At 28.3% G+C, this 24,992-nt stretch overlaps 1 protein-coding gene and 3 non-coding genes across 4 annotated transcripts; all 4 read left to right on the top strand.

Annotated features, from left to right (window-relative positions):
* The first annotated feature begins 661 nt into the window (after nt 1-661).
* Nucleotides 662-23,119, top strand: LOC129968532 (60S ribosomal protein L18a-like). Its single transcript, XM_056082519.1, has 5 exons — nt 662-816; nt 2,967-3,146; nt 11,674-11,803; nt 21,899-22,008; nt 22,980-23,119. Exons 1-5 carry the CDS (start codon nt 799-801, stop codon nt 23,070-23,072), a joined length of 531 nt encoding a protein of 176 aa, XP_055938494.1. The 5' UTR covers nt 662-798; the 3' UTR covers nt 23,073-23,119.
* LOC129969960 (small nucleolar RNA SNORD36) lies at nt 6,490-6,561 on the top strand. The gene has a single exon (XR_008784709.1). It is a non-coding gene; the product is annotated as a small nucleolar RNA SNORD36 (small nucleolar RNA).
* On the top strand, nt 7,158-7,231 carry LOC129969958 (small nucleolar RNA SNORD36). Its single transcript, XR_008784706.1, has one exon. It is a non-coding gene; the product is annotated as a small nucleolar RNA SNORD36 (small nucleolar RNA).
* LOC129969959 (small nucleolar RNA SNORD36) lies at nt 7,440-7,510 on the top strand. Its single transcript, XR_008784708.1, has one exon. It is a non-coding gene; the product is annotated as a small nucleolar RNA SNORD36 (small nucleolar RNA).
* Nucleotides 23,120-24,992: the final 1,873 nt, after the last annotated feature.

The following is a 24,992-nucleotide window of genomic DNA, read 5'->3' as shown; positions in this document are numbered from 1 at the left end:
AAATGTCAGTAATTTGAGGCATCGTGTTGAAGGCGAGAGATTCAGAAAGGAATCATCACTGAAGTCTTGCACTGATACAAATGTGTGACTCAGCTTGCAATGAAGAAAAAATACACAAAATATAAAGGAACAATCTTACCTCGGACAAATTGAATTAAGCAGAGTAGAAATATGAGGAGAAACAAAAAATGAAACCTTGTCTAAACTTAAAAGTAAGATGCAAAAAAAAAAAAAAAAAAAAAATCCACCTTAAAGTATTTTTAAACGCAACTTCGCTTTTTTATAAACAAAAGACCGTTATATCTTTCAAATCAAAAAACGAATTCCAATATTGAAAATATAAAAGAATTGATCTGGAAACAAAAACAAACAAACAAAAAAAACTTTACTGTGAAAAAATCATAAGTTGAAGCTGATTACAAGTGGCAAAATTATTTCAGAATTATTAAATATAAAGAGATATAAAGAATAACTTTAAAAGTGTTGCATGGTCATGTCGAAATACTGAAAAACATATCAAGTAACATGTAAAATATATATTTAAATATTATTTTGATATATTACGTTTTTAAAAGGAAAATGCTTAAAATATGCAAGGCATTTTTAACATTTTGCTTCTTGAGATTAATTTCAACGTTTTACTCTGCTACTAAGCGTCTGTGCCGGTTTTGAAAAAAACCAGATTAACTGTAATTGTAGCCATTATTTCCATTCCATCATCCACATATTCGCCTGATGCGTTGGGATTTGGATTGGTTGTTAATTTCTAGTTAATTAAAACTTGTAAATAATTCAAAAATGAAAGTAAAGGGCGAAGTAAGACATTTAATTGCATTTAATTTTTACTCGTGATTTTCATTATTTTTATGATAAATGTTTATGTTTGTAGATTAATGTATTAAATTAATTTTCAGTTAAGCCTATTCAGCGTGGACCGCGTGGTACATTTTGTGAAAGTGTTGATCAATGGTCAATAAAAAGTCTCTTTTATTCCTTGATAACTATGAAAACAATATTTTAATGTTTTATTTAAAAATTGTTTGCATTCATTAGCTTATTTTTTATTCGGTGTAAATGCATTATGAAATCGCCTTCTATTAATGCTATTTTAATTTGTTGTAATTGTGACTTGTATAGTTATAAATGTATTATGAATTGAAAGCAATTGATTTTCTTGATACAGTTATACTTTCTTTACTTCACTAATATAAAATTTTCTGTATTAATTATAAAAAATCGGGTCTTAATTTATCCCACTTCAAAAAACATCGATTTACTAAGTCAATTGATAAGTAAGAAGCCCGTAATTTTTTGCCTTCATGGTTATGTAAGAATGAAAACCTCTTAAAATTGGTAAGATATATGCATTGCGTTTGGTGCTTTTCTTTAAAGTTAGTGACTGCTTTCGGATTGAACTTACTGAAAAATATTACAAGATGCTTTCGTATTTGTTTAAATTTTTTAAAATTGTTTGTTTTTGAAACAAAATGTGTGCATTTATTGTTAATCTTATTAAAAATTGATTTTAAGTTTTTGGTGATGGTGATTTGCATTATTTTTTCAAACCGAAAAAGGCATCCGCAATTTTGTGATAGAAAATGAACTGAGAATGTGAATGAAGGAGAATGTGATAGAATATATAAAACATCCTGTAATTAGAAAATGCTTACATCTAAAAAGACTTAAATGAGCAGGGTGCTTAAAATTTTTTTTGGGGGGGAGGGTGACTAAAATGCTCAAATGGCATAGCTGACAAAATACTGCTGTCACGTGAGAACTTATTTGAGGATTGAGAGCTAAATTGTACTTGGGGGCCGCATTTTTATAGCAGTGTTCCTTTAATAAATTTGCAATCCTGATAGAATCTACCCTTCCTTATATTGTTAGTTTACTGTCTAATATGCAATTTTTTAAATATACTTTATATTAGATACAAAGGGATCTTTTGTGCCGTGATGTTCTGAAAAATTAAATTTGCACCAAGTATTAAGTAAAATTGCTGCTGTTTACATGGCTTAGAATGAAAGTCCCCTCTATTTTTTTTTTATTCCTGTTTATCTCTGAATGAAATGCTTCCTTTCCTATTGTAACCACTTCTCATATTATAACTATTTGTTAGAAAATGATGAAATTCGGAATCAAAAGTATGTGAAAAGTGGGGAAAATTCTACTCTTGTAATGATGTAATTGGCTTGAAGTTTTCAGTAGCATTAACTCTTTATTCGCTATGCTTCTGCCTGACATTGCAAAATTGAAGGAGGAAAGTAAATTTCCTGATTTGAATTTAATTAGAATTAATGTCAAAATATCAAATAAACCAAATATTTTGTTTTCTTTTATATACATCTTCCTATGTTATATTTTTAATATGATGGTTTTCTATGTAATAATTTTCTGATAAATGATTGCTTTATGATGTATATTAGTGAAGATAAATCTCATAATATCTAATACAAATTATGTTAACAGCATAATTTTGTCTTGTTATAAATGCATGCCGTCATTTTTTTTGTAAAGTAAATGAAATTTACATGCAGTCTTTGAAGTTTTTAATATCAGTAGATTGTGATTTGAGACTTGTTAAAGATGTTATGAATTTCCTAAACTTACAGCATTAATAGTTAATGAAGTTTTTATGATATTAATCTTGTGCATTTTGATTAAGAAATTTTTCAAATGGTAAATAATTTGAATTTTAATTGGTATAAATTCTATATTCTTGATATTTTGATATCTTTTTATAAATGTTGGAAGTAATGTTAAATTTTTCAATACAATGGAGTTATTTTTACTTATATATTCAAATAAGCTTTTGATAGAATGTTGTATTTTCAATTTTAAATATGCTAACAAATTCTGTCTTTTAATGCATTACTGGATAAGCAGGAGAAAGAGGTAATTATCATCTTTTCTTAACATATATCTTAGCTTTTAAAGGACAAATTGCTAACTTTTTTTATTTTCAGTTAAAAGAATATAAAATCATTGGAAGGCCCCTGCCGACTGACAAGTTAAAAAACCCCCCTCTTTATCGGATGCGAATTTTTGCCCCTGACAAGGTGACTGCAAAATCCAGATTCTGGTATTTCACTCGCAAGCTAAAAAAGCTGAAGAAGTCCAACGGTGAAATTGTGTCTATTTCTGAGGTAGGCTACATTAAAAATATATAATTCTGAGGTACATTAATAGTATATAATACTTTAACAAACTTGTTTGAAAATGAAAAGTTGCTATGAATTGATGCTGACAGTTAAATTTATCATATTGCTACTCTTATTGTATTGTCTCTTATATGAAGTATACAGAAAGTATTGTAATTGCCAAATAAATTTTATGTGTAAGTACTGAGATTTTGATGGATCTTTGCATTTCAAATCTGAATCTGAAGAACATGTTTTTGCTTGTTTGTAATTTAAAAAACAAATGTTTCAGGTATTTGACATATAACCTTCATGCAAGATTATAAGATTGCTATGAAAACTGAGACAGATTGTAAGAATTTTTACTGCCCAAATTCAAGAAAACTAAATGATAAAATTTGGTATTTAATTGAGATGTATCTGCATTATTCTGTACTTAAGTACTTCTAGGAAGCATGCAAGAAATTGTTAGATTACACCAAGGGACTACAAGATTATATATTACCAAAATTCAATATAATATGAAAATTTAAGATTTTTAACATGTACTAATGAAATTTAGTGCTGTTAAATAGAATTCCTTTTTTAAAAATTTAAAAAACTTGGTTACTGTTCATTTCAGTATTCTGAGACGATCACTTTTCGATGATTCTATTTCACCAAGGGGTGATACACAGGATGTGTGCATTTTCAGAATTTACTTTATTGTTAAATGTAAACCTCTCTGTTCATCTGTCTTTTCATTCCCTATTTTTTCTAATTAAACTCATCCTAAATATGGAGGGTTTTAGAATCCATTGGTAAACAATACTTGGTTGAAGTGTAGTTTAGTGTCTCCTCTCCCTGTTTTTCGCCAATATGCCAACCCAACGAAACAACTAGCAACCCTAATGCTGTTTTGTTTGCTACTTTTTGCAGTTATTGAGTTGTACATGAACTGCAACTATTTTATGAAAAATGTTAAATTAAGATTAGTAAAAAATATCTATTAAAGATTTTAATTTAGTTCTGTATTATAATTAAAAGTATTTTTACTACTAATAAGACAGCAATTTTATTTTTAATGTGAATACGAACAGAAAATATTTATTCTTTTGCAATTTTTAACTGTCGGTATATGCTTTAAAAAATTGTCTGAATTCTTACTTTAAAAATCTTTTGCAATGGAATTCATTGCAGTTCTTGTAATTTTTTTTGTGCTGTGATGGTTCCCTTGATAATTTGTTATATCGGTATTTGTGCAAAAATGGATGTCTGGTGAATGGGGTGGCAGGAAGTTTTTTGAGCCCGCAGAAACGATGAAGGATGAGTGGAATATACATATATATATACTTATAATAAAGCTCAATGTGTGTGTTTGTGTGTTGGCGCTCTACAGGCCAGGTCATTTGACATACAGCTATCAAATTTGGTACATGTATACCTTAGAGGTCGGGAATGTGCACCTGGGGTCCCTTTTTTTGAAATTTTAATTATTAATTAAAAACTAACTTTCCTGCCAAAAAAATCTTCCATTTTCCCCACCGCCAAATTTTCCACCAAAATAATCTTTCATTTTCCCCACCGCCAAATGAGTAAGGCTCAATTGTTTTTTTCTCCCAACAGTAATGAGGCTAGGGTTAATATTTTTCGGCGGATTATTTCAAACGATTCTGTTTATTTTCTTAATGTTTGATGCATTTAAAATTAATCATTGTTAATTAATCCATGTTTCAGATTCATTCTGAAGTACTTTTGAATTAAAATAACACAGAATAAAGGAAATTAAAAATGTATAATCTGCATAGCGTTACCCCAACTGGCGTAGAAAAATTCACGCATTTGCGTTAACGTAACTGGAAGAAAATTCACGCATGCGCATTGTTCTGATTGTTGTCATGACAACCACTATCAACGGATGATTTAAATTATTTTTAAGTTAGTTGCATGCTTTTGTAAGTAAATTGTATTTATGTTAGTTATATATTTTTTGTATATGCTTATAGTTTTAAGTACATTGTTTTTTAAGTAGTTTTTTAAACCTGTTTTAGACCGATTATTTTAAATGATTCATTTTATTTTCTTAGTGTTTGATGCATTTAAAATTAAACATTGTTAATTAATCGATCTGTTCATGATGAATCTGAGAAAATTTTGTTGACAAATTCTTGAGATATTACATAAATTAAGAAAGATATTCTTTAGTGCCCATAAAGTTTAAACGCTCAGTGACTCTATTATCAGTAATCATATTATTAAAAAAAATGCTTTGTTTCAGTAAAAAATATTATATTAATTGCAGATTAATCATTTACACTTTAATTTAAAGCATAAATTCTACGAGGTGTAAGAGAAAATTAGAGAGATACATATCATGTTATGACAGAAGGCCTTTATAATATTATGAGTGAATTATATGACTATCAAAATTTGAAGTTTTAAAATATTTTGCTGAAGAATCTATTAAAGTTGGAATTGCATAAAATATTTAATTATTAAAATTTTAACAAACATTAAGATTGGCGAACCGGCTGGTCGCCAAAGGCGGCTAGTATATATATATATTTACAAGTTGATGAAGTTAGGAAATAATGCCTGTTTGTATGTACTGTTCCTTTTATCCACACAGTCCTTATGTTCAATGTACTTTCAAAGCTATTAAGTTCCTGCTGCTAGTAAAGTTGTTGGATGTTTATTTTTAAGTTAAAAAAATTCTGCCCCGTGCCTCCTTCAGATGCCGAAAGGCATCGCATGCTCTAAATTTTACTCTTTACACAACAGACCAGCGCAGCCGGTGTAATGAACATCTTTATTTCAAAATTGTTAAGATATGTAGCAATAGTAATCCCAAAGATTTAAAAAACACTAAAATACAAATTTCAGATATAGATTAAAATTAAAATTACAATACTTATCAGTAAAGATCATCATTTTAATACAGAAAGTGATAACCGTAACTGTTTCTCAGAAGTGTTTATTTTGTCCGCCATCTTTATTGGCGACTTGGCATACTTGACACTCAACTACACTTTTACCCAATACTATATATAAAATATTATAAACTTTGTTCAAAGTTGTATCAAATTCCTTAACATGCTATTTTATTTGTTTTGAAAAGATTTCTATTGAGTACTCCTGTACTTGCTAAAAACCATATTTTTTAAATGTAAGAAAGTTATAAAAATTGTTTTAAGATCTAATATAGATTTATATAATAATTTTTGACCTTGATTGACAAGTAAAGGTGTTAAAATCCACATGCATGCTTGCATGTGGTAATTTATTGAAATTTGCTTTCTTAATGATTGTGAAGGTTATTTGTAGGATTTATTTATAATACTTTTTTTTTGTTCATCCTTTTAATAATTTGTTGCCATGATGAGTCAGTATTTCAGAATAAAATATGTTGAATATTTTTTTGAGCTTTTTAACTCTGAGCTAAAATTTCATTTGTGTACCATATTTTTATTTATTTATGTTCCTTTTTTGCTCAATTTTTGTCTTAAAGGTCCAGTAGGGATTCTATGATTGTAAAAGGAAATATCAGGTTGTTTTTTTTCCCCATAAAGTATACATTTTTTAAACAATCTCCTTTTTGGTATTTTAGAATTTGAATTATTTTGATTTTAAGTAAAAATTTTAGATTCTTATAAATAAGGGGTTCGAATATGATTTTGAATTATCTAATGATAACAGATTATGTGAAGTTTAGTTATTTTGAGTAGTTATTTTGTGTAATACATGAAATTAAAAGTTAGAATTTGTTTTAAATAAAATTATCATACAGTGGTATTTGATTAAAATTACAAAGTTAGAATTTTTATATCAGTTATATTAGCATTCTTATTAATTAAAAAATTATGGATATATATTCTTTTAATGAGTATAAATTCTTTAAATAAGTATGTGATGTTGAGTACTTGTGGAAATATTTTTGAACAGATATAACATATTATAGTATGTATATACTGGACAAAAAGCAATTCTTTGCTCCTGAATTTAATAAGTTATTCAAATGTGCAATTTATTCAAGAATATTTGCTATGATGAGTTAATTTTCCTGAAATGCATGTGATGAATATTTCTTTACGAGCTTTTTAACTCTGAGCAAAATTAATTTAGTCATTCATCATAAGTACTTTTAAGTTAAGCAATAGTCTTTGGAATATTTTTGATTTAAAAATGAATAATTTTCTGTTGGTATATTGTTGGAGTTTGAAAATTATTTTAAAGTGTACAATAAGTAGAGCTTTATACTACTTTTTGAATGCAATTAAAAATTTTAACTAACAATTTAAAAAATTACTTAGAATTATTTTGTTGCTGTGATGAGGTTATGCTCCTGAAATGTATATGATGAATAATTTTTGAGCTTTTTAACTCTGAGCTTAATTGATTTGTTTTGTGATATACTGAATAAGATTTCATCTTTGTAAACATGTACACTCTATAAATAAAAAATAACTAGTTTGTTTAATCTATCCAAATAGAATTCTGTATGATGCTATTGACTACCTTGACAGTTTGTTCAAACATGTGCAGGTGTTTGGAATGGGAATTTTCTGATTTGCTTGAGCTGTGTTTAGGAACTTCTTTTTCCACTCTTGATTCACCAGTATGCCTGTATTTTTCACATTTTTAATTTACTATGTTTTTAACAAATGGCCCTAGTGGCCCAGTAAAGATAGTATTAAAAAACTGGTGTGAGCTGATTTCCGAGTCAAGTTTTATTGCTTTTTTTTGTGGTAGAAAACATATGTATTTTACTCTCATTGTATTGATTGTTACAAAAACTATTTCTTTCCAATTTGGAGTGGAAATAAAATACATATGAAACATACATTAAAATAGTCCGACTGAAAGGCACTTCTTGAAATTTTTTCCAATGACTTAGTGTGGTACTTGAAAATAAATCATTTTGGAAAAAGAATGTGAGGGGGGTATTCAGTGGAGAATTGAGTGCATGGCAGGCATTTGCACCAAGTTGTAACTTTTTTCCTAGCAATAAGATGCCTTAAAAGGGATAAATCATCAAATATTCTTTCTTTTTAATAAAATATTCCAAATTTGCATTTCATTGGCTCTGAATTTATACTTCTCCTTGCAGGATGTGCTTATAATTTGAGTAAGTAGCAAATGGATTTTGGATGAAATTCTGATTGATGGTAAAGTTTGTGTGACTGGATGAGTGTTTTTTTTTGTGAGGCAAGTTACAAATAGATTTTAAATGAAATTCAGATTGTGGAAACTGGATGAGTGAATTTGTGTGATTGAATGAGCTTTTGCAGAGAAGGCCATTGGAAATTGGATTATTGCTTTTACTTTTTTTTTTCTTCTAATTTTAGCATTTTTTTTTTTTTTTCATTTTTAAAGTTTTGTCTTTGTTAACTTTTAGATTTTCCCTGTCAATTTTGAGATTTATTAGAGAACTAGATTTTATTAGTCCAATATTTTATTTCATAATTTTTTACTGATATAATTTCCATTTAATTGTTGAAATGGATAAACTGGGAATTTTTAGCAGCAAAGGCTATCATATATTTTCAATTTTGAATAATTTTGCAATACTATTTGCCATATTGTTTGTCTTTTTTTTTGAGCTATTCCTCTTTTCCACCATCTGATGGCAGCAATTTTCAGAATTAGCACTTTATGCTACTTATTGCCATCTAAGATGGCAGATGTTTGGTGAGGTTTATATGCTTTTGCCTTGTACCTGATTCTTGTATATTACCAATTTATTTTAGGAAAGCTGAATTTTCAAACAATATTATTTATAAATAAATAAATGTTTTCTTATCTGACATCCTATTTCTCCTTCTAATCTTTCCCTGTCTGAGCTTTTTTTTTAAAAAAAAATCTATAAGTCAGCATTAAGTTTTTTTTTTCTCGGTTAATAGTTTCATAGTTTCTCAGTTAATAAATAGCTTAATTTCATAAATTAAATTTTTACAATAATTTTGTCTACAGACGTAATTGTGGGAAAACAATGTACCAGGGTTACTATCAACAAAGAAAAACACAGCTATTTTATAAAATGGGGAAATACTGGGGAATTTGAAAATTTTGATAACCTATAAAATGTAATTAATTTTCTCTTTCATAGTTTTTTAGCCCTAACAAGAGGTTAGGTTTTTCAGTTTTCTTTTATTAAAATTAAATAGTAAGACAAATAGATAAAATTAATTAGGGTAGTTGATATGTGTTTTGCAGTTGTCATTTTTTCCCCCTGATTTAAAATATTGGAAAGAAGGCTTATGTTTTTTGAATGGATAAATCATGTTCTATAGCAGCGTTTTCAAACTATAGTTACCACCTATTGGTAGGTCATTATTCATGGTGCACTGGGACAAGATCTTTAATATATATTTATATTTACATGATTTTTAAAAATGTGATATGGGGTTGAAATCTTCAAGCCCTATGGTCACAACAAAACAAAAACATACATACAATATGTAAGCAAGCAACTTGTGTTCAATGATGGGAAATGTAGAAATGAAGCAACTGTCTTTTCAATGCAAGAATGACTTTTAAATGAACCTAACTTTGCTTTTGTCTTGCCTTTGCTAAAATTTAATTTCTTTCTTTGTAGTGCCAGAAATCTTTTTCATTATGAATGCTGTTTTATTTGTGTATGCAGTAATTTTGTTGCTTCTTTTTATGATTTGAATAACATGTGTTATATTTAATTATAAATACCTTTTCTTCACAAAACTTTTTCTATGGCTCATAAAATTACTCTTTGAAAGCATGTGTTCTGTTTATCTATGAAAAAATTGCTGAGAATGAAGCGCGTTGCTAAAGATTCAAGATTTTATAAAGTGGGTCATAGTATTTTAAAGTTTAAGAACCCTGTTCTATTGAGCATTATTAAGCAAAACTTTTTTGTCCAAAATAATTTGTAGTTCTTCATCATGAGCAATGGAATTCATGAAAATATTTTTTCCAGCGCTAGTTGCAAGTGAAATAGTTAGATGTCGATAATACAGCAAATATTCATTTCATTCTTTTAAGCTGCATGAACTACTAAAATATATAATTTCCAGTTTATTAAGGTCTTGTTTGTCTTTACTCACTTTTTCTGATTACCATTCCCGATTCTATTCTCATTTAAAATGAATTTGTTGATAGTTGATGCGAGTTGTTGCTTGGTAATAGCTTATTAATAAAAATGAATCAGAATCTCTGTTCATCATTCTAGATGTTTTATTAAATCGTCCATCAATTTAAATCAATATTGTGTACAAAATACGAGCAGGATTATACTGATTTGATACATTATAGTTTGCATTTTTATTATTTTTAGTCTGAAATTTATTAATCTGAGTTTGCCTTATTATGGACTACAAAGATGAAAGTTCATCAATTTATGGAACAGATAACCGAGTCTATCTACTAACTTTGGCTTATGGATTCTAAAAACATGCACCATAAAGCTATTTTTTAAATTTTAATTTAAGAATAATTATATATCTACATTTTGACCATTTTTTTGTCATTAAATTAATTGCAAAGGATTTATTGCAATAAAATTCTTTTTATACCATTTAAATATACAAACTATTATAGTTAATACTTTTATTTTCACCATATGATATGCACTTGGAGACTATTATAGGAGGGAAGAATAATATACTGTTCTTAGGAGGTTCAAATTGAAATTTCAATAGTTGCATCGAAAATATATTTTCTCCAAAAAATTTTCAGATATTTTTAATGAATTATTTTAAGTGAAATTTTAATTTAAAAAAAAAGTTTCAATGCTCTCTTATTTTAACCTCTATTTGTGTGTAAAACATTTTGTTTATAAAAATGAGTTGTGACATCTTAGTTTTTGGTCTTTATTCATATTATATCCAAAATCAATTTTCCAACAAATTCACCAATGCATCTAAATTTTTGTTCAGATTTTGGTAGCTCAATTTAAAAAGCAGCTAACAGCTCATAATGTTAAACATTGTTCTTGTAGTAGTCACTTTTTAGAAATTTCAGTTATTTAAATTATCTTTCAAAACTTATAGGTTATATTCAGAAATTTCAATAGATAAGTTTAATAAAAAATATGGAATAAATAGTTTAATATATATACAACTAAATTTTATTGAATTTTTTTTCAACAGTTATTTTTGTACTAGAAAAAATTAAACAAAATTTCTTAAAAGGCTTTTACATAGTATGCTATAGCTAAAACCATCATTTATTAAAAAAAAAAGTTGAAAATGAATTCTTAATTTAGTTTCTCCCAGTTTTAATCGAACTCGATGAATTGAGAAGGAAGAGGATGAAAAGAAATGAAATTTGGAAGCAGGATAGAAATGATGTAGGATGGAAGGTTAGAAAGGAAAGGAAGTAGGAAAAGAAATAAGAAAATTAGAAACAGTTATGCAAAGGGTTAACATATTTGAATTTAATCTGATTTGATATTCATTTTTGTCATTTACTTGTTTTAATTCATTTTTAAAAAAAATTGTTTTAATTATCTTTAATATAGAAGTAATTGTAGTAGTAGAATACTTGAATGTTTAATTATTTATAAAATATTATTTTTCAGGTTTACGATAAGACACCTACTAAAGTAAAGAATTTTGGAATTTGGCTAAGATATAACTCTCGTACTGGGACACATAACATGTACAGAGAATATAGAGACATGACGGTAGCATCGGCTGTTACACAGTGTTGTAAGTGTTATTCAACTTCTTATATATGATATTCTGTAGTTTATAAAAGCAGATTTTCTTCCTTGGAACATTTTTCATTTGACATTTGGTTCAGAATATTATTTTGGTCTTCAATATATCATTTACTTACCATGCTTATGGGTGCAATGACTTGGAAGTTCAGACATTGTGTACATATGATATAAAAGAATTTGAAATGCTGGCTTAATCCTTTCAGGACTAGTGCCTGAAGAACGAAGTGCTCTCATAGGACCGAACGCTCCGAAGTGGAGCACATACCTATACAGTTTTTGCAGTTAAGCTTAATTTTACAAAAAAATTCATATAAAATCATCGTTTGAATTTAATAACTTCAGTTTTACAAGTAATGTTTATATTAATACATATTAAGAAGTAGTATATTACAATGCCTAATATTAATAGAAATAAATGAAATTAAACAAAACACTTAACTTTTAACTATACTCATGGGGAAAAAAACCTTAAACACATGAAAACAGAGTTATAAAATAAATATTGTATTATATTTCACTCACAACTCCAACAACAGTCATCTGAATGTACTTTCTTATAGTCCCCCAACAACAACAAAAAAAACCCCCTTTAAATCACAAGTGCACTTTTAGAGAACCATTTATTTATGCCAATAACTTTCAAATCTAGAAATGTAGAACAGGAACCAATGCCTGCCTGCATATGAAGGTCAAATGTCATACAATTAGACTGTTACGTATTTCTATCATTTTGTAATGGGAAGGCAAAATAGAACTGAACAAAAACATACAAACTACTTTGTAGTGAACCTGAAACTGCAACCGACAAATCTATTCCTTCTACATAAACCAATAAGCATTTCTTCCTTTCCCCACTCAGTCAAAATAAATAAAAACCCAGAGCGAAATAAATCGTGGTCATTTAAATACCCAACCTCCTTGAAAGAGCCAAGCTTATACAGTTGCTTACATGTTTAAATACCATGAATCAAGTAAAAAATCAGAACCGAAAGTGTATATTGAAGGGCAGCACTTTGTTAGATATACTTCAAAATTATAATGGGCTTGAACCGCAATGTACTGTTTAAAAATTTAAAACGTTCCACATTGGCATGATTATGTGCCATAGAAACAGAAAAGTGTGTCTCTCGTATAAGATACTGTGGGCTGTGAAGAGAGAATCGCTTGTTCATGTAGATGTGGTCATGGTCCTGAATGGGCTAAGGGATAACTTCACAACTGATCTTAGAACTTTTAAAGATTATTCCTAATCGTTAAAATTTGAGAGTTGATTTAAAAAGTAGGTGAATTTTATCAGTCTTTCAGCAATTATGTCTTAAAATGCAGTCGGACCAAAATGAATTGCCTCCATTAATTTTTGTATGTCATTAATAGCATCTGTAATATTCAAAAAGTGTAATTATTCTTCATTAAAAGAATTTTTTCATGTCTTATTATAAGTTTGTGAATTTTGTGTATGAATAATTTTGAACAAAACCTTAGAATGAAAGATATTTTTTCTAATATAAACTTTAATATTCTGTTCTTGTATTTTGTGAAAAATAAACATTTACCAAATCCTTGTCTAAAGTTTTCAGTATTAAGATTTTAAATCCCACTCTCGCATTAAAATGTAAAAAAATTAATTCTGCACTGTTACACGAGCTGTTTGCCTATGTAAATGGTCTTGACTTGCTTGGTGCTATAGAAATCCCCCAATAGATCTCCAAGGCTTTCTTTTAAGTCTTTGGTCTACATTTTGGGGAACAAATTAAATTCATTTATTATATGAACATTTACCAAGTCCTTGTCTAAAGTTTTCAGTATTGAGATCTTAAATCCCACTCTTGCATTAAAATGTAAAAAAAATAATTCTGCACTGTTACACGAGCTGTTTGCCTATGTAAATGGTCTTGACTTGCTTGGTGCTATAGAAATCCCCCAATAGATCTCCAAGGCTTTCTTTTAAGTCTTTGGTCTACATTTTGGGGAACAAATTAAATTCATTTATTATGAATTCAATTAATTTTTATGGAATTAAATGATGGATGTAATGCACTGTTTGCACAAGCTGTTTTTTGTTATTAAAATGGTCTTGACTTGCTCAGTGCTATAGAAATGTGCCAAAAGATTTCTGGTGTTTTTTATTTAAATTCTCCATTCTATATTTTGGCATATATGTTTTCAGTTCTTAATAATATCTATTTGTATCATCTTGCATTTCCTTTTGTAACAATGAAAGTTTGTGTTTTATTTGTGTATGATTTTTATTTTCTATTGATCAATTATAAAGTAGCATTGCATTTAATTGCTCAATTTTTTTTGGTTAAAAGAATGAATTTATACATTGTGTGAAAGTATTTTTCTACTTTAGTTATGTTCATCTCAGTTTGATTCTTTTTTAATATTATGAAACTTGCAATTTTTTTTTTTTTTAAATTCACTTTCAGATGACGGCTGTTAAATTTAGCTTAGTAAAAAAAAAAAAAAAAAAAAAAAAATTGGTTAATTGATATATAAGCTATTTAGTACATTATTGAAAATACTGTATCATATACAATTTTAAAACTAAATCACTACAAGAAGAGATAAAAAATTCAATTTTAAAAATGTCATGAAATATCTAAATTAAATATTGAAAAATTGAAATAAAAGTCCTGTCTTTGGCAGATACTTTGTATTTTGATTTAAATCTATATAGTGGACATATGCTGCAAATAGCATAACCCTCCAGTATCTACGGAAATCAGGTGAAAATTATGGAGTTACAGATATATAGTAAAAAATTATAAAAACCCTTTTCCCTAATCCTTGTTCACAGCAATATTGTCGTGAATGAGTTTTTAGTATAGTTAGGAAAAGGATGGGGGGTGGTGGATGGAATCTTGCTTCTAACATGAATACAAAAACTTTGGAGTTGCCCCTCATTACAAAAATGAATATGGGAATTTATTATGAAGTTAAATTGAGCACTGAGACTTAAGAAAAGAAAAATTGCTAGCTATTTAATGAAACAAAATTCTAAATGTCCAAAAAATAGTTTTAATTTTTGTAATCAACAATAGTGTGTTATGATTTTTTTTAAAAATTCTCACTTATATGTTTAGTCAGTAATAAGTGTATGTTAAATTATACTCAATAATGTTGGAAAATATTTGTTTCAACTAATTAAAATTCGTTGGAAATATCTATTCTCCAATAATTTGTTGATATTATGTTATATATATTATCTGGGCAAAGAAGCGATACTGGGTGATCAATGTTGTAGGGTATGAAATATTCACATAGCAGTATCATATGACCAATCAATAGTCTAGTGCATAGGAAGAAAGAAACATTGTCAATTTGTTTTATTAGCAAATCTGGAATTTTAAATGAAATATTGATTTGCAGCTTAATTTTATGTATTTGCCTGTTATTTTTAAAGATCATATTAGTGTTTTTTATGACACATTAATAATTTTATGGTATCAGCTTAAATAAAATGCCATGGAAAATGATCAGTTTGGCTTAGTGTTTTATATAAATACTTCACGAAGCATTTTTGTATTAATTTATTGTCCGTGCACTTTTTGTAATGAAATATTTGTATAGAAATAATTTATTCTTATTAGTGTTATAAAATGTATTAGTTTTTACATATTGTAAATATTTATTTAAATCTAATATTTGTAATATACTCTAAGAATATACACATAGCGTAGTATCTTTAGTAAACACATCCTAATAAAAAAATAGCCTTTCAAGGTAAAATTGTTGGAAACATTTTGAAAATCCCATTTCAAGTTTAATTCGTAAAGTTTAGTAATTTTTATTATCAAGGCTGCTATGCAAAATTGAAATTCATCTGTGTGTAATTGCAGCATGTTTGTTTTCAAAATATGAACCAAAATTTATATAAACCCCTCCACATATACACATACACACCTCCCAGTATGCATAAAATTCTGTGTATTCAGGCTGTGTATTTACTGGATAATATCATAGGGAGTTAAATTTAGATTTAAATACACATGGTATATTTTTTGAAAAATGTATATTTTGTTTTCTTTCACAATCTTTTAAGTTTTGAGTGGCAATGCTTTATTATAATTAAATTTAATTCTTTTCTAAGTAGTGATATTAAATTCGTCAAAATTTCCAAGATTCATCTGAAATTGTTAGTAGGAAAAAATTTAGCAAATTGTGAAAAAATAATATAGGCCATTTTAATACTTTCTCTCGGGAAACTTTTTTTTCCCCTTGTAATAAAAGGTTAGTGGAATATAATTGGTTATTTGAACTATTCTGAAAATTCAAATTGCCTTGAAATCAAGGCAGAGACAAAATTGTGTGTAGCATGTGCTGGAAGATCAGAATATATGGTAGGAAAAACAATTTCAACAAAGAGAAATGCTTTTTTGATCATTTAAATGTACTAGAAAATAAGAAGATAAAATATGCAGTTATATGAAGAAAAAAAAATTGTGAAAAATTAGCAGAGAAAGATGATATAAAATATGTAGCGATCGAACAGTGTTTGTTGTTTAATCGAAGGAGGGGGGGGGGAATCTAAGTGTTGAGGAAAGGTCAAATACAATACTTAGTTACTCTCCTTGTAACAATGTGTTCTCTACCTGGTACCTATGTATTTAAACTTAAAAATTATTATGAATTGAAAAAGGTTATTTTTATGCTTTTCATGTTGCAGTTATGATAAACATGAATAATGATTTAAAATATTCATAATCAATAAAGGTTTGAAATGCCAAAATATATATTTTTATCTATTTTTTTTATTTATTTGACTATTTATAGCAGTAAATAAGTATCTAAATAAATTTTTAAAATATTTTAATTTATAAAGTTGTGTTAATAGTATGTCAAATTGTGCTCCCTTGAATTTTTATGCATCAAAACAATTGCAACCCTGTTATACTCCCTCCTTCCAATTTCCCATTTTTTTTTAAGTCTAAAATTAAAGGTCTAGTTTCCTAAGGGTAAGTTCTAAGGGTTGAATTCTATTTATTTTATGATGTGTAGAAACATACCAAGTAAAATTAATATCTTATGAAGACAGAATTGTGTGTAGCATGTGCAGAGACAAAATTGTGTGTAGCATGTGCTGGAAGATCAGAATATATGGTAGGAAAAACAATTTCAACAAAGAGAAATGCTTTTTTGATCATTTAAATGTACTAGAAAATAAGAAGATAAAATATGCAGTTATATGAAGAAAAAAAAATTGTGAAAAATTAGCAGAGAAAGATGATATAAAATATGTAGCGATCGAACAGTGTTTGTTGTTTAATCGAAGGAGGGGGGGGGGAATCTAAGTGTTGAGGAAAGGTCAAATACAATACTTAGTTACTCTCCTTGTAACAATGTGTTCTCTACCTGGTACCTATGTATTTAAACTTAAAAATTATTATGAATTGAAAAAGGTTATTTTTATGCTTTTCATGTTGCAGTTATGATAAACATGAATAATGATTTAAAATATTCATAATCAATAAAGGTTTGAAATGCCAAAATATATATTTTTATCTATTTTTTTTATTTATTTGACTATTTATAGCAGTAAATAAGTATCTAAATAAATTTTTAAAATATTTTAATTTATAAAGTTGTGTTAATAGTATGTCAAATTGTGCTCCCTTGAATTTTTATGCATCAAAACGGTTGCAACCCTGTTATACTCCCTCCTTCCAATTTCCCATTTTTTTTTAAGTCTAAAATTAAAGGTCTAGTTTCCTAAGGGTAAGTTCTAAGGGTTGAATTCTATTTATTTTATGATGTGTAGAAACATACCAAGTAAAATTAATATCTTATGAAGGTAATAAAGTTATTAGTATTGCATTGCATCTTTTATCAAGTTCATACCTTGAAACATTAATGAGGAAGGTTGGCATTTCTTTTCTAAACTATCTTTTATCATTTGAAGCATTAGGAGTGATAATTCCATGAATATTTATTGGTTCATATTTTTAATTTTTAAAATCTTTTATGCAATTATCAATACAAATTTTTTGAAAATCAAGGACATATCTTTGAATATGGAGATGTATTTTTCTATGTTGAATTAGAGAACCTGGCAGCTATACAAATAATATATTGATACATGTCCATCTATTAAAATTGTTTTTTGGAATTTTACTTTTTTCTAATTATAATTTGAAAGGAAAAATCAATTCTGAGGACTCTAAACTGAATGAAATATGCATCAGGAAAACAATAATATGAATTCAGATTTTAAAGAACATTTACTGTTATTTTATTCTTGGCATATCTGAAGATATCGCTCAGTAGTTTTTGCGATCAATTAATAGTGGAGGCATTATAAAATATAAAGTATACTTGTTAAGATGTTCATTATTGATTGAATCTGCATGTTTAATATGACTATAATAATTCAAGTTATATGGAAAGATAGAGTAACATTAATATAATTATGTTCCAATGGCAGGGGTGTTTGTGCTCCGGGGAAACCCCGGAATTCCGGGGATTTTGAACTTCGATCCCCGGAATTTCCGGGGATCGTCGTTCAAAAGGAAGTAGGAATAATAATGAATTATTTATTTTGATCTGGGTAATTTTGTTTGCTTTTAAAGCAGAAAACGCAAGGTCAGTGTGTGTGGTGAAAACTTTTCCTTTCTTTCTCCAAAGGCAGTGATAATGCGTGAAAAGGGGGGGAAACTTCTTTTTTGTTCTTTCCTTATTGCGAGTTATGACTCATTCCCCCGGTTCTCGGACATTCTCTTCTGGATTCTTTTCGGCAAGTAGGCGCGGCAGAAAAAAAAGGGGGAGACTTCGTTCGACCAGATGTGCGATAACGTGACTCTGGGTTCAAAGGTCTTATCTCTACTGGCGTGGCGCCAATAAGTAGAGAAGGGGGATTTTTCGCCGTATTAGCTATTTGTCATTGATCGCTTCGGAACTTTTTTTTCTTCGCTGTGTAAAATTTTCGTTTCATTTATTGATGCACGTGTAAATTTTTCGTTTCGCTTATTGAAATATTTTTTTATTTATGTATGCAAGAGAATTTCATTTAGAAATTTCAGCATATGAAACAGAAATTACCCCTTAAAAATTCATATCTAATTAGTTTTACAGCATTAGATCCAGAGCTAAGAGGTAAAACCAGTACAATATTAGCTTTTGAAAAATTATCATCTTTTATGTCCCATATTTTTAGTGATAATGAAAAGTCAAAAGTAGAAGCTGAAATAAGGTTATACCAGAGTGATATTGATATCACCAAAGAAATGCTCTACACATCTGATGAAAGTGGAAATCAAGTCAAGTGTACAATTGATAAATATTGGTCTAAAGTTTTTAATTTAAAAGATGATTTCACAAATGATTATAAGTATCCTACATTGGCTAAATTGGTCAAAGCCTGCCTTAGCTGCTTCCATGGCCCATTAGTGGAAAGTGCATTCAACTTAATGGATACACTTGTCACTGACTATAGAACCTCTCTTAAGATTGATTCCCTAGATGCAGTGCAGACTATTAAATATGATTTAATGGCTTCTAAAGAAACCTCATGTGAAAAATATGGCTCAAAAAAACCAATGACTGATCCAATTCACAAAGATCTCTTACTGAATATGAACAGAAGTTGGAAAACATATCAAGAGGACTTAAAAACATGTATTTCAGATGAGTCACCTATAAAAGTCTGTATTTCAGATGAGTCACCTATAAAAGTCTCTGAAAAACCTTCTACATTAGCAGAAAAGCAAACTGCTTCTACCTCTGCATGTGCAGTTCTCGAGGAAATTTCTTCAACTGTAAATGAGGAAAATAAAAGTCAACCTTCCTGCAATTATGAAGTTCACCACAAAAGAAAGACAAGCCCACAAACATCAGAAAATAAAAAAAAAGCAGCAGAAATTAGATAATTTTTTTTAAAAGAATTAATTCAGGTAATTTAAAAGATTTGCATAAAATGTAGTAGTTTATATGTTTGAAAATTTATGGTTATTAATTTTGCAAAAAAAGTAATTCATTGAACTTTTATAATTAGGTCATTCAATACTTCATAATTGTAATTTTTCATTCCCCCCCCCTTCTCGAAACTCCAAAATGCCGGTAGTAAGTCCGTAAAAGTTTCAGGGGATTTTTTGGGGTCCCACAAACACCCCTGCAATGGGCTGTCAATGAATTATATTAAGTTTGGGTGTGTTTTGTAAAATACTTATAAATTCATGCTTGTTTTAAGATAGAAATGTTAAAAAAATTTTGCTACTTTGTTGCATGGGTATGCTAGACCTCACTCACATTAGTCCATGTTACTGATTATGTTAATGTGAAAACACAATACTAGGAGAAAATAATACATATATTTTTGCTATTATAAAAAGTTTATATGATAAGTGAATAATTTAATCAATTTTTGAATAAATTTTGAATTAGTGCTTGTTTTTTTAGCTCCATGTGAATTTTGGATTTCTATATTTAAATTCTGTATATATGGAAGAAGGATGCACATTTTAGTATAAAGAATATTTTTCCCTAGGCATATTAGAATTATCAATACATTTCTGAGGACATATTTCAGTAGTGTGAAAACTAATCTTGGGTGTTTGATGAAATCTGTGTGCAATTATTCTGTTTTAAAATGCTATTAGTTTCCTAGTTAATAGAATTTTTAAATGCAGAAATTTAAAGTTTGATGAATAAATCCAAATTACCTCAGCTAATAATTATAAAAAAAATTTCATATGTAATGCAATAAAAAAAAGATTTCATTAAAAACAAAATTCAAATTTTATTTAGCTGGCAACAAAATAAAACTCGTTCAAGAGTAAATCATCTGTTGGAAAATGGAAAAAAGCCTATTGTCAGAAAATGTTCTCTTCTAGAATTTAATTGCTCACCTGTCAGCCATAATGATTTTCAGCATTTTCTATCCTGAGAAATTCTAACTGTTGTATCATGTCCCATGTGCCCTATCTCTCCTTGTATTCGGAAAATGACTCATATGAATGGCAGGGCTATTCAAATGCAAACTATAATAAAATAGTTCATGGTATTAAAAATATTTTGCATTAAAATGAAATTTAATGCCAGAATCCTTTTAAGATATTGTAAGATTAAATGTTATATTTGTTTGCCACTGATACATTTGTTACCTTACCACTGAAATGATTTTTATCTTGAGATTTCTTTAAGAGATATTTTAAAAATATATTTCTAGACTTTTATGCATTGACATTTCTTAGTGGTAGCAGACTGAATTTGGTGTGCTTTAATTGTTAGTGCAATAATAATTGGAGTCTGTCGCCTTCTTTTGAAATTATTTCATTTATGAAGTGAATCAGACTTGTACAATTTTAAGAGTATGAATCTGTAACATTTATGTACAGTTTCATAGTGCTTAGTTACTCTCTTTTATTATTTATTTCAATGATTGAGTTTCTTATGCAACTACAAGATTATAATTCTTACAATAAATTCCTCTGTATTAAGCCTCAGTCAAACAATTGCTATAATGCACAAAATTTAGCCTTCTAGACTGCAAAATGCTTTGTATGTCTAATTTTGTGCAGATATTAATGAAACCTGTCGCCTTCTCTTGAAAATTTTTCATCTGAAGTGAATCAGGTTACTACATTTTGACATAGATGCTCGTTACAAATGTGGCCGATTTCTGTGCAAATGTGGATTTCAGTGTTTTCAGAATTCTTTTTAGATTGGTTAATTTTCTTTTTGTTTAATAATTTTACATTAATTTTAATATCCCATTTTCTGCCTGAATTCATTTTATTGTTCAATTAACCATATTTTATTTAATGTTTGTTGTAGTTCATTATTTATGAAGTTCATTTTATCCCTAAAAATGTGTTGTGTGTCATTAATAAGTTGGTCTGGCAAATATTGATATTAGACTGTTATTAAATTTTGAATGAATGAATAAAAACAAAAGTTTTAATGCATTTCAATTGGATTACTTAATAAAGTACTTTTTGCTTTGTGTCATGAGTATAGTTGACATGTATGGGTAATATAATTATGCAAAGCTAGATTAATATTTTTCCTCTAATTCAAATAGAAATTTTTATTAAAATATGCACTTGTAATAAAAGAGTAATATTAAACATTTTAATTTTTATAGATCGTGATATGGGAGCTAAGCATCGGGCTCGTGCTGATTCCATTCAGATTATGAAGGTGCAAGAGATTCCTGCATCAAAATGCAGACGACCTCATGTCAAGCAGTTCCACGTAAGTAGATTTTTTATATTAGCTCTCTGAAATCCTTCACTCTTTGAAATCTTCTTGTAATCAAAACAGCTTGGGGGAGAGACGAAATGGGATAATCATTTCCCTTTCCTCACTCATAATTTATTGCTCGTTTGCATTGTGTATGTGCGACAGGGGATTCTTGCATTCTTGTGTTTGTAATAAATTTCTAAATAAATTCCCTTATATTAAGCCTGTCAAACAATTGCTATAATGCACAAAATTTAGCCTTCTAGACTGCAAAATGTTTTGTATGTCCAATTTTGTGCAGATATTAATGAAACCTGTCGCCTTCTCTTGAAAATTTTTCATCTGAAGTGAATCAGGTTACTACATTTTGACCTTTATGCTCATTACAAATATTAATTTTAGTAATGTTGTGCAAAAATTATAACAATTAATATTTTTTTAGTTTCCTTTTTTTTGTTATTGTATATTATTGCATCTGTATATTGTTTATCAGAAGAAATTTGCAGAAACAACTTAAAATTTTAGTATACTGTTTTAAAATCTTTGCTGCACTATGAAAATGTAATGCATTTAATATTTCACATTTTGCTATTTTAAGGTTTTATTAATGGAAATAACTCAACAAATACTTTATATTGTACTTATTAAAATTTAAAAGAATTTATTTAATTTTAGAACAATTGATCTGATTAATATATTTATTAAAGGATAAAGTTGTACATGTAGGTACATAAGAAATAATTATTTCCTTAGTGAGTTACTAAGATTTACTAAAAATTTCAAAATTTAAAATGATATAAAGTACAGGGTTGAAAGTATTTTCTTTGACAAAACATTCTCGCTCCATGTTTAGATACAGTTTGGCTTATCTGAATTTTTAGCAAAACAAAATTTTCCGATTTGATCGTATTACTTTTGAATTAGTCAAACTGACATTGGTGTTATTTGTTTCATTGTACTTAAGATATTTTCTTTAATTACAGGATAGCAAGATCAAATTCCCCTTGCCTTCCAGGATTAACCGCAAGTTCCACAAGCCTCGTTTCACAACTGTGCGACCAAATGCGAAATTTTAGAACTGTGGGTTAAACTTTATCTACAAATAAATATAAATGCTTTTGAATGTCTGATCATATTTCTTTACCATCATATGCAACCTAGAATAACATCATGTAATTGTAAAATAAAATTTAGAATTGGGCAGTATAAAATATGTAATTTGATTTTATTACATTAGCTAAAATTAAAATCTGAACACAAGAAGTAATGCTAGGAAGTCACTCTTTTATTATTTTCATTGGGATTACTGTTATAATCTGTATTTTCTATGGGCAATTCAAGGTCACATTATCTACCGTGTTACTGGTATCCAGACAACCAATAACGAGGTAGAAAATGTGACCTTGGAACTGCCTACAGAAAATACACAGACTATAGGATTGGAGTATCTCAGCATAGTTCTTGTTGATGAGAATTTTCCCAGCCAGTACTTGTTCAGTTTCATGAGAGCTTTGGTATGCGACAGTCTTCAGAGATTTCTGCCATGCAACTAGCATGCTCATTGTTTGCGCATGAAGCTTCTGTTAGGGCAGGTTTTACTTTCATGAAGAATATGCCTATTCAAATATAGAATGCCATGGCGCTGGAAAAATACAGGAAATTTAAAATTTATCTAAAAAAATGGGAACAGGGAAATTAAGCTTCTTTACTTTCCCCCCATGTAAATTCTGATCTCTAAACATTAGAAGAGTAAAAGTTAGCCATAGCTCCAAAAATGAAACGCCATTTGCGACTGTGTAATCGCATAAACTCGCACCTTTTCTATTCACTCCCCCGCTTTTTCCCCCCAATATAGATCAGTGTAATTTCGATTTGAGAGATTGTTATTCTTTTTTCCATGAGATTCCCAGATTGCAGCTAATGAGCATGCACGAGATTGCTGAAACTACATAAGAGCATAATTAGCATTAATTTCTCTGTTGGGAATTGCAACATTCAATCTGCAGAAGCATTATGAGTTAATTGAATGGTTTGGTTATTATTTGAGAAATTGTGAGACTCGGTAGATTAACAATGAGCTGTTCAAAAATTATAATAATGTTCTGATAATATCAATCCTGACTTTGCTGAATGGGTTAGAGAAGCTCCATATAATTTGTCTGCTTCATACTGTTTTGTAAGATAATAAGCTTAAATAATATGGGAAAACAAGCTCTTGCTATTCATGCCAAAAAGTGGGAAACATACAAAACTACATGCCAATTCAAAAAAAGTCATCATTGATATTAGTATCTAAAGAGAATACAGCAGAACATGACAACATCAAATTTGATGTCCAGAAATATGCTCATTTCGTATTTTTCTGTTCAAAAATAATAATTTAAAGCTGAAATTTTGTGGGCATTAAAGCTTGATTCATATTTGTCCTTTAACGCTTTCAGTGATATATCGGAAATATTTCCACATGTGTTCATTAATAGTGAAATAACTAAAATGTGTACATGTATGTTATTTATTTGTATATAATTTAAATTAAAAAAACGATCAAGATTTAATTAAATAACTTGGTAAAAATGTTGCTTTGTTCAAAAAAATATTTTTTTCCCCCTATATAACCATGAGTTGGAAGAAAAATAGTTATAGTATTGTTACACAAATGCTCATATACATTAAGAAACAATATTTCTTTGTTGTATAAGAAAAGGTTTTTATGAGATCAGTGGCCATCTTAATTTTTGTTATCCGGATTTATGGTTGCTAAAATGCTAGTTTAACTTGCTCTTGATTGCTTACTGAAAAGACTTCAAATTTCAAATTCGACAGACATGCAACACTTGGTACTATTTTAAAAACCTTATACCGTTCTGTTTATTGTGCAATGCATCTTTTTAATTTTTGGTAATCTCATCTAAAATGGGAACTTGAAAAATGGAAGTGAAATGGACTTCCAACTAATAATAATATAAAAACTTTTTTGAAGAACAGAAAATGGCTGA

This window comes from Argiope bruennichi, chromosome 5 (assembly GCF_947563725.1).
Source record: "Argiope bruennichi chromosome 5, qqArgBrue1.1, whole genome shotgun sequence".
NCBI classification, from domain to species: domain Eukaryota; kingdom Metazoa; phylum Arthropoda; class Arachnida; order Araneae; family Araneidae; genus Argiope; species Argiope bruennichi.
The sequence above is the reverse complement of the archived record's forward strand: the minus strand, read 5'-3'. Positions and strand labels throughout refer to the sequence as shown.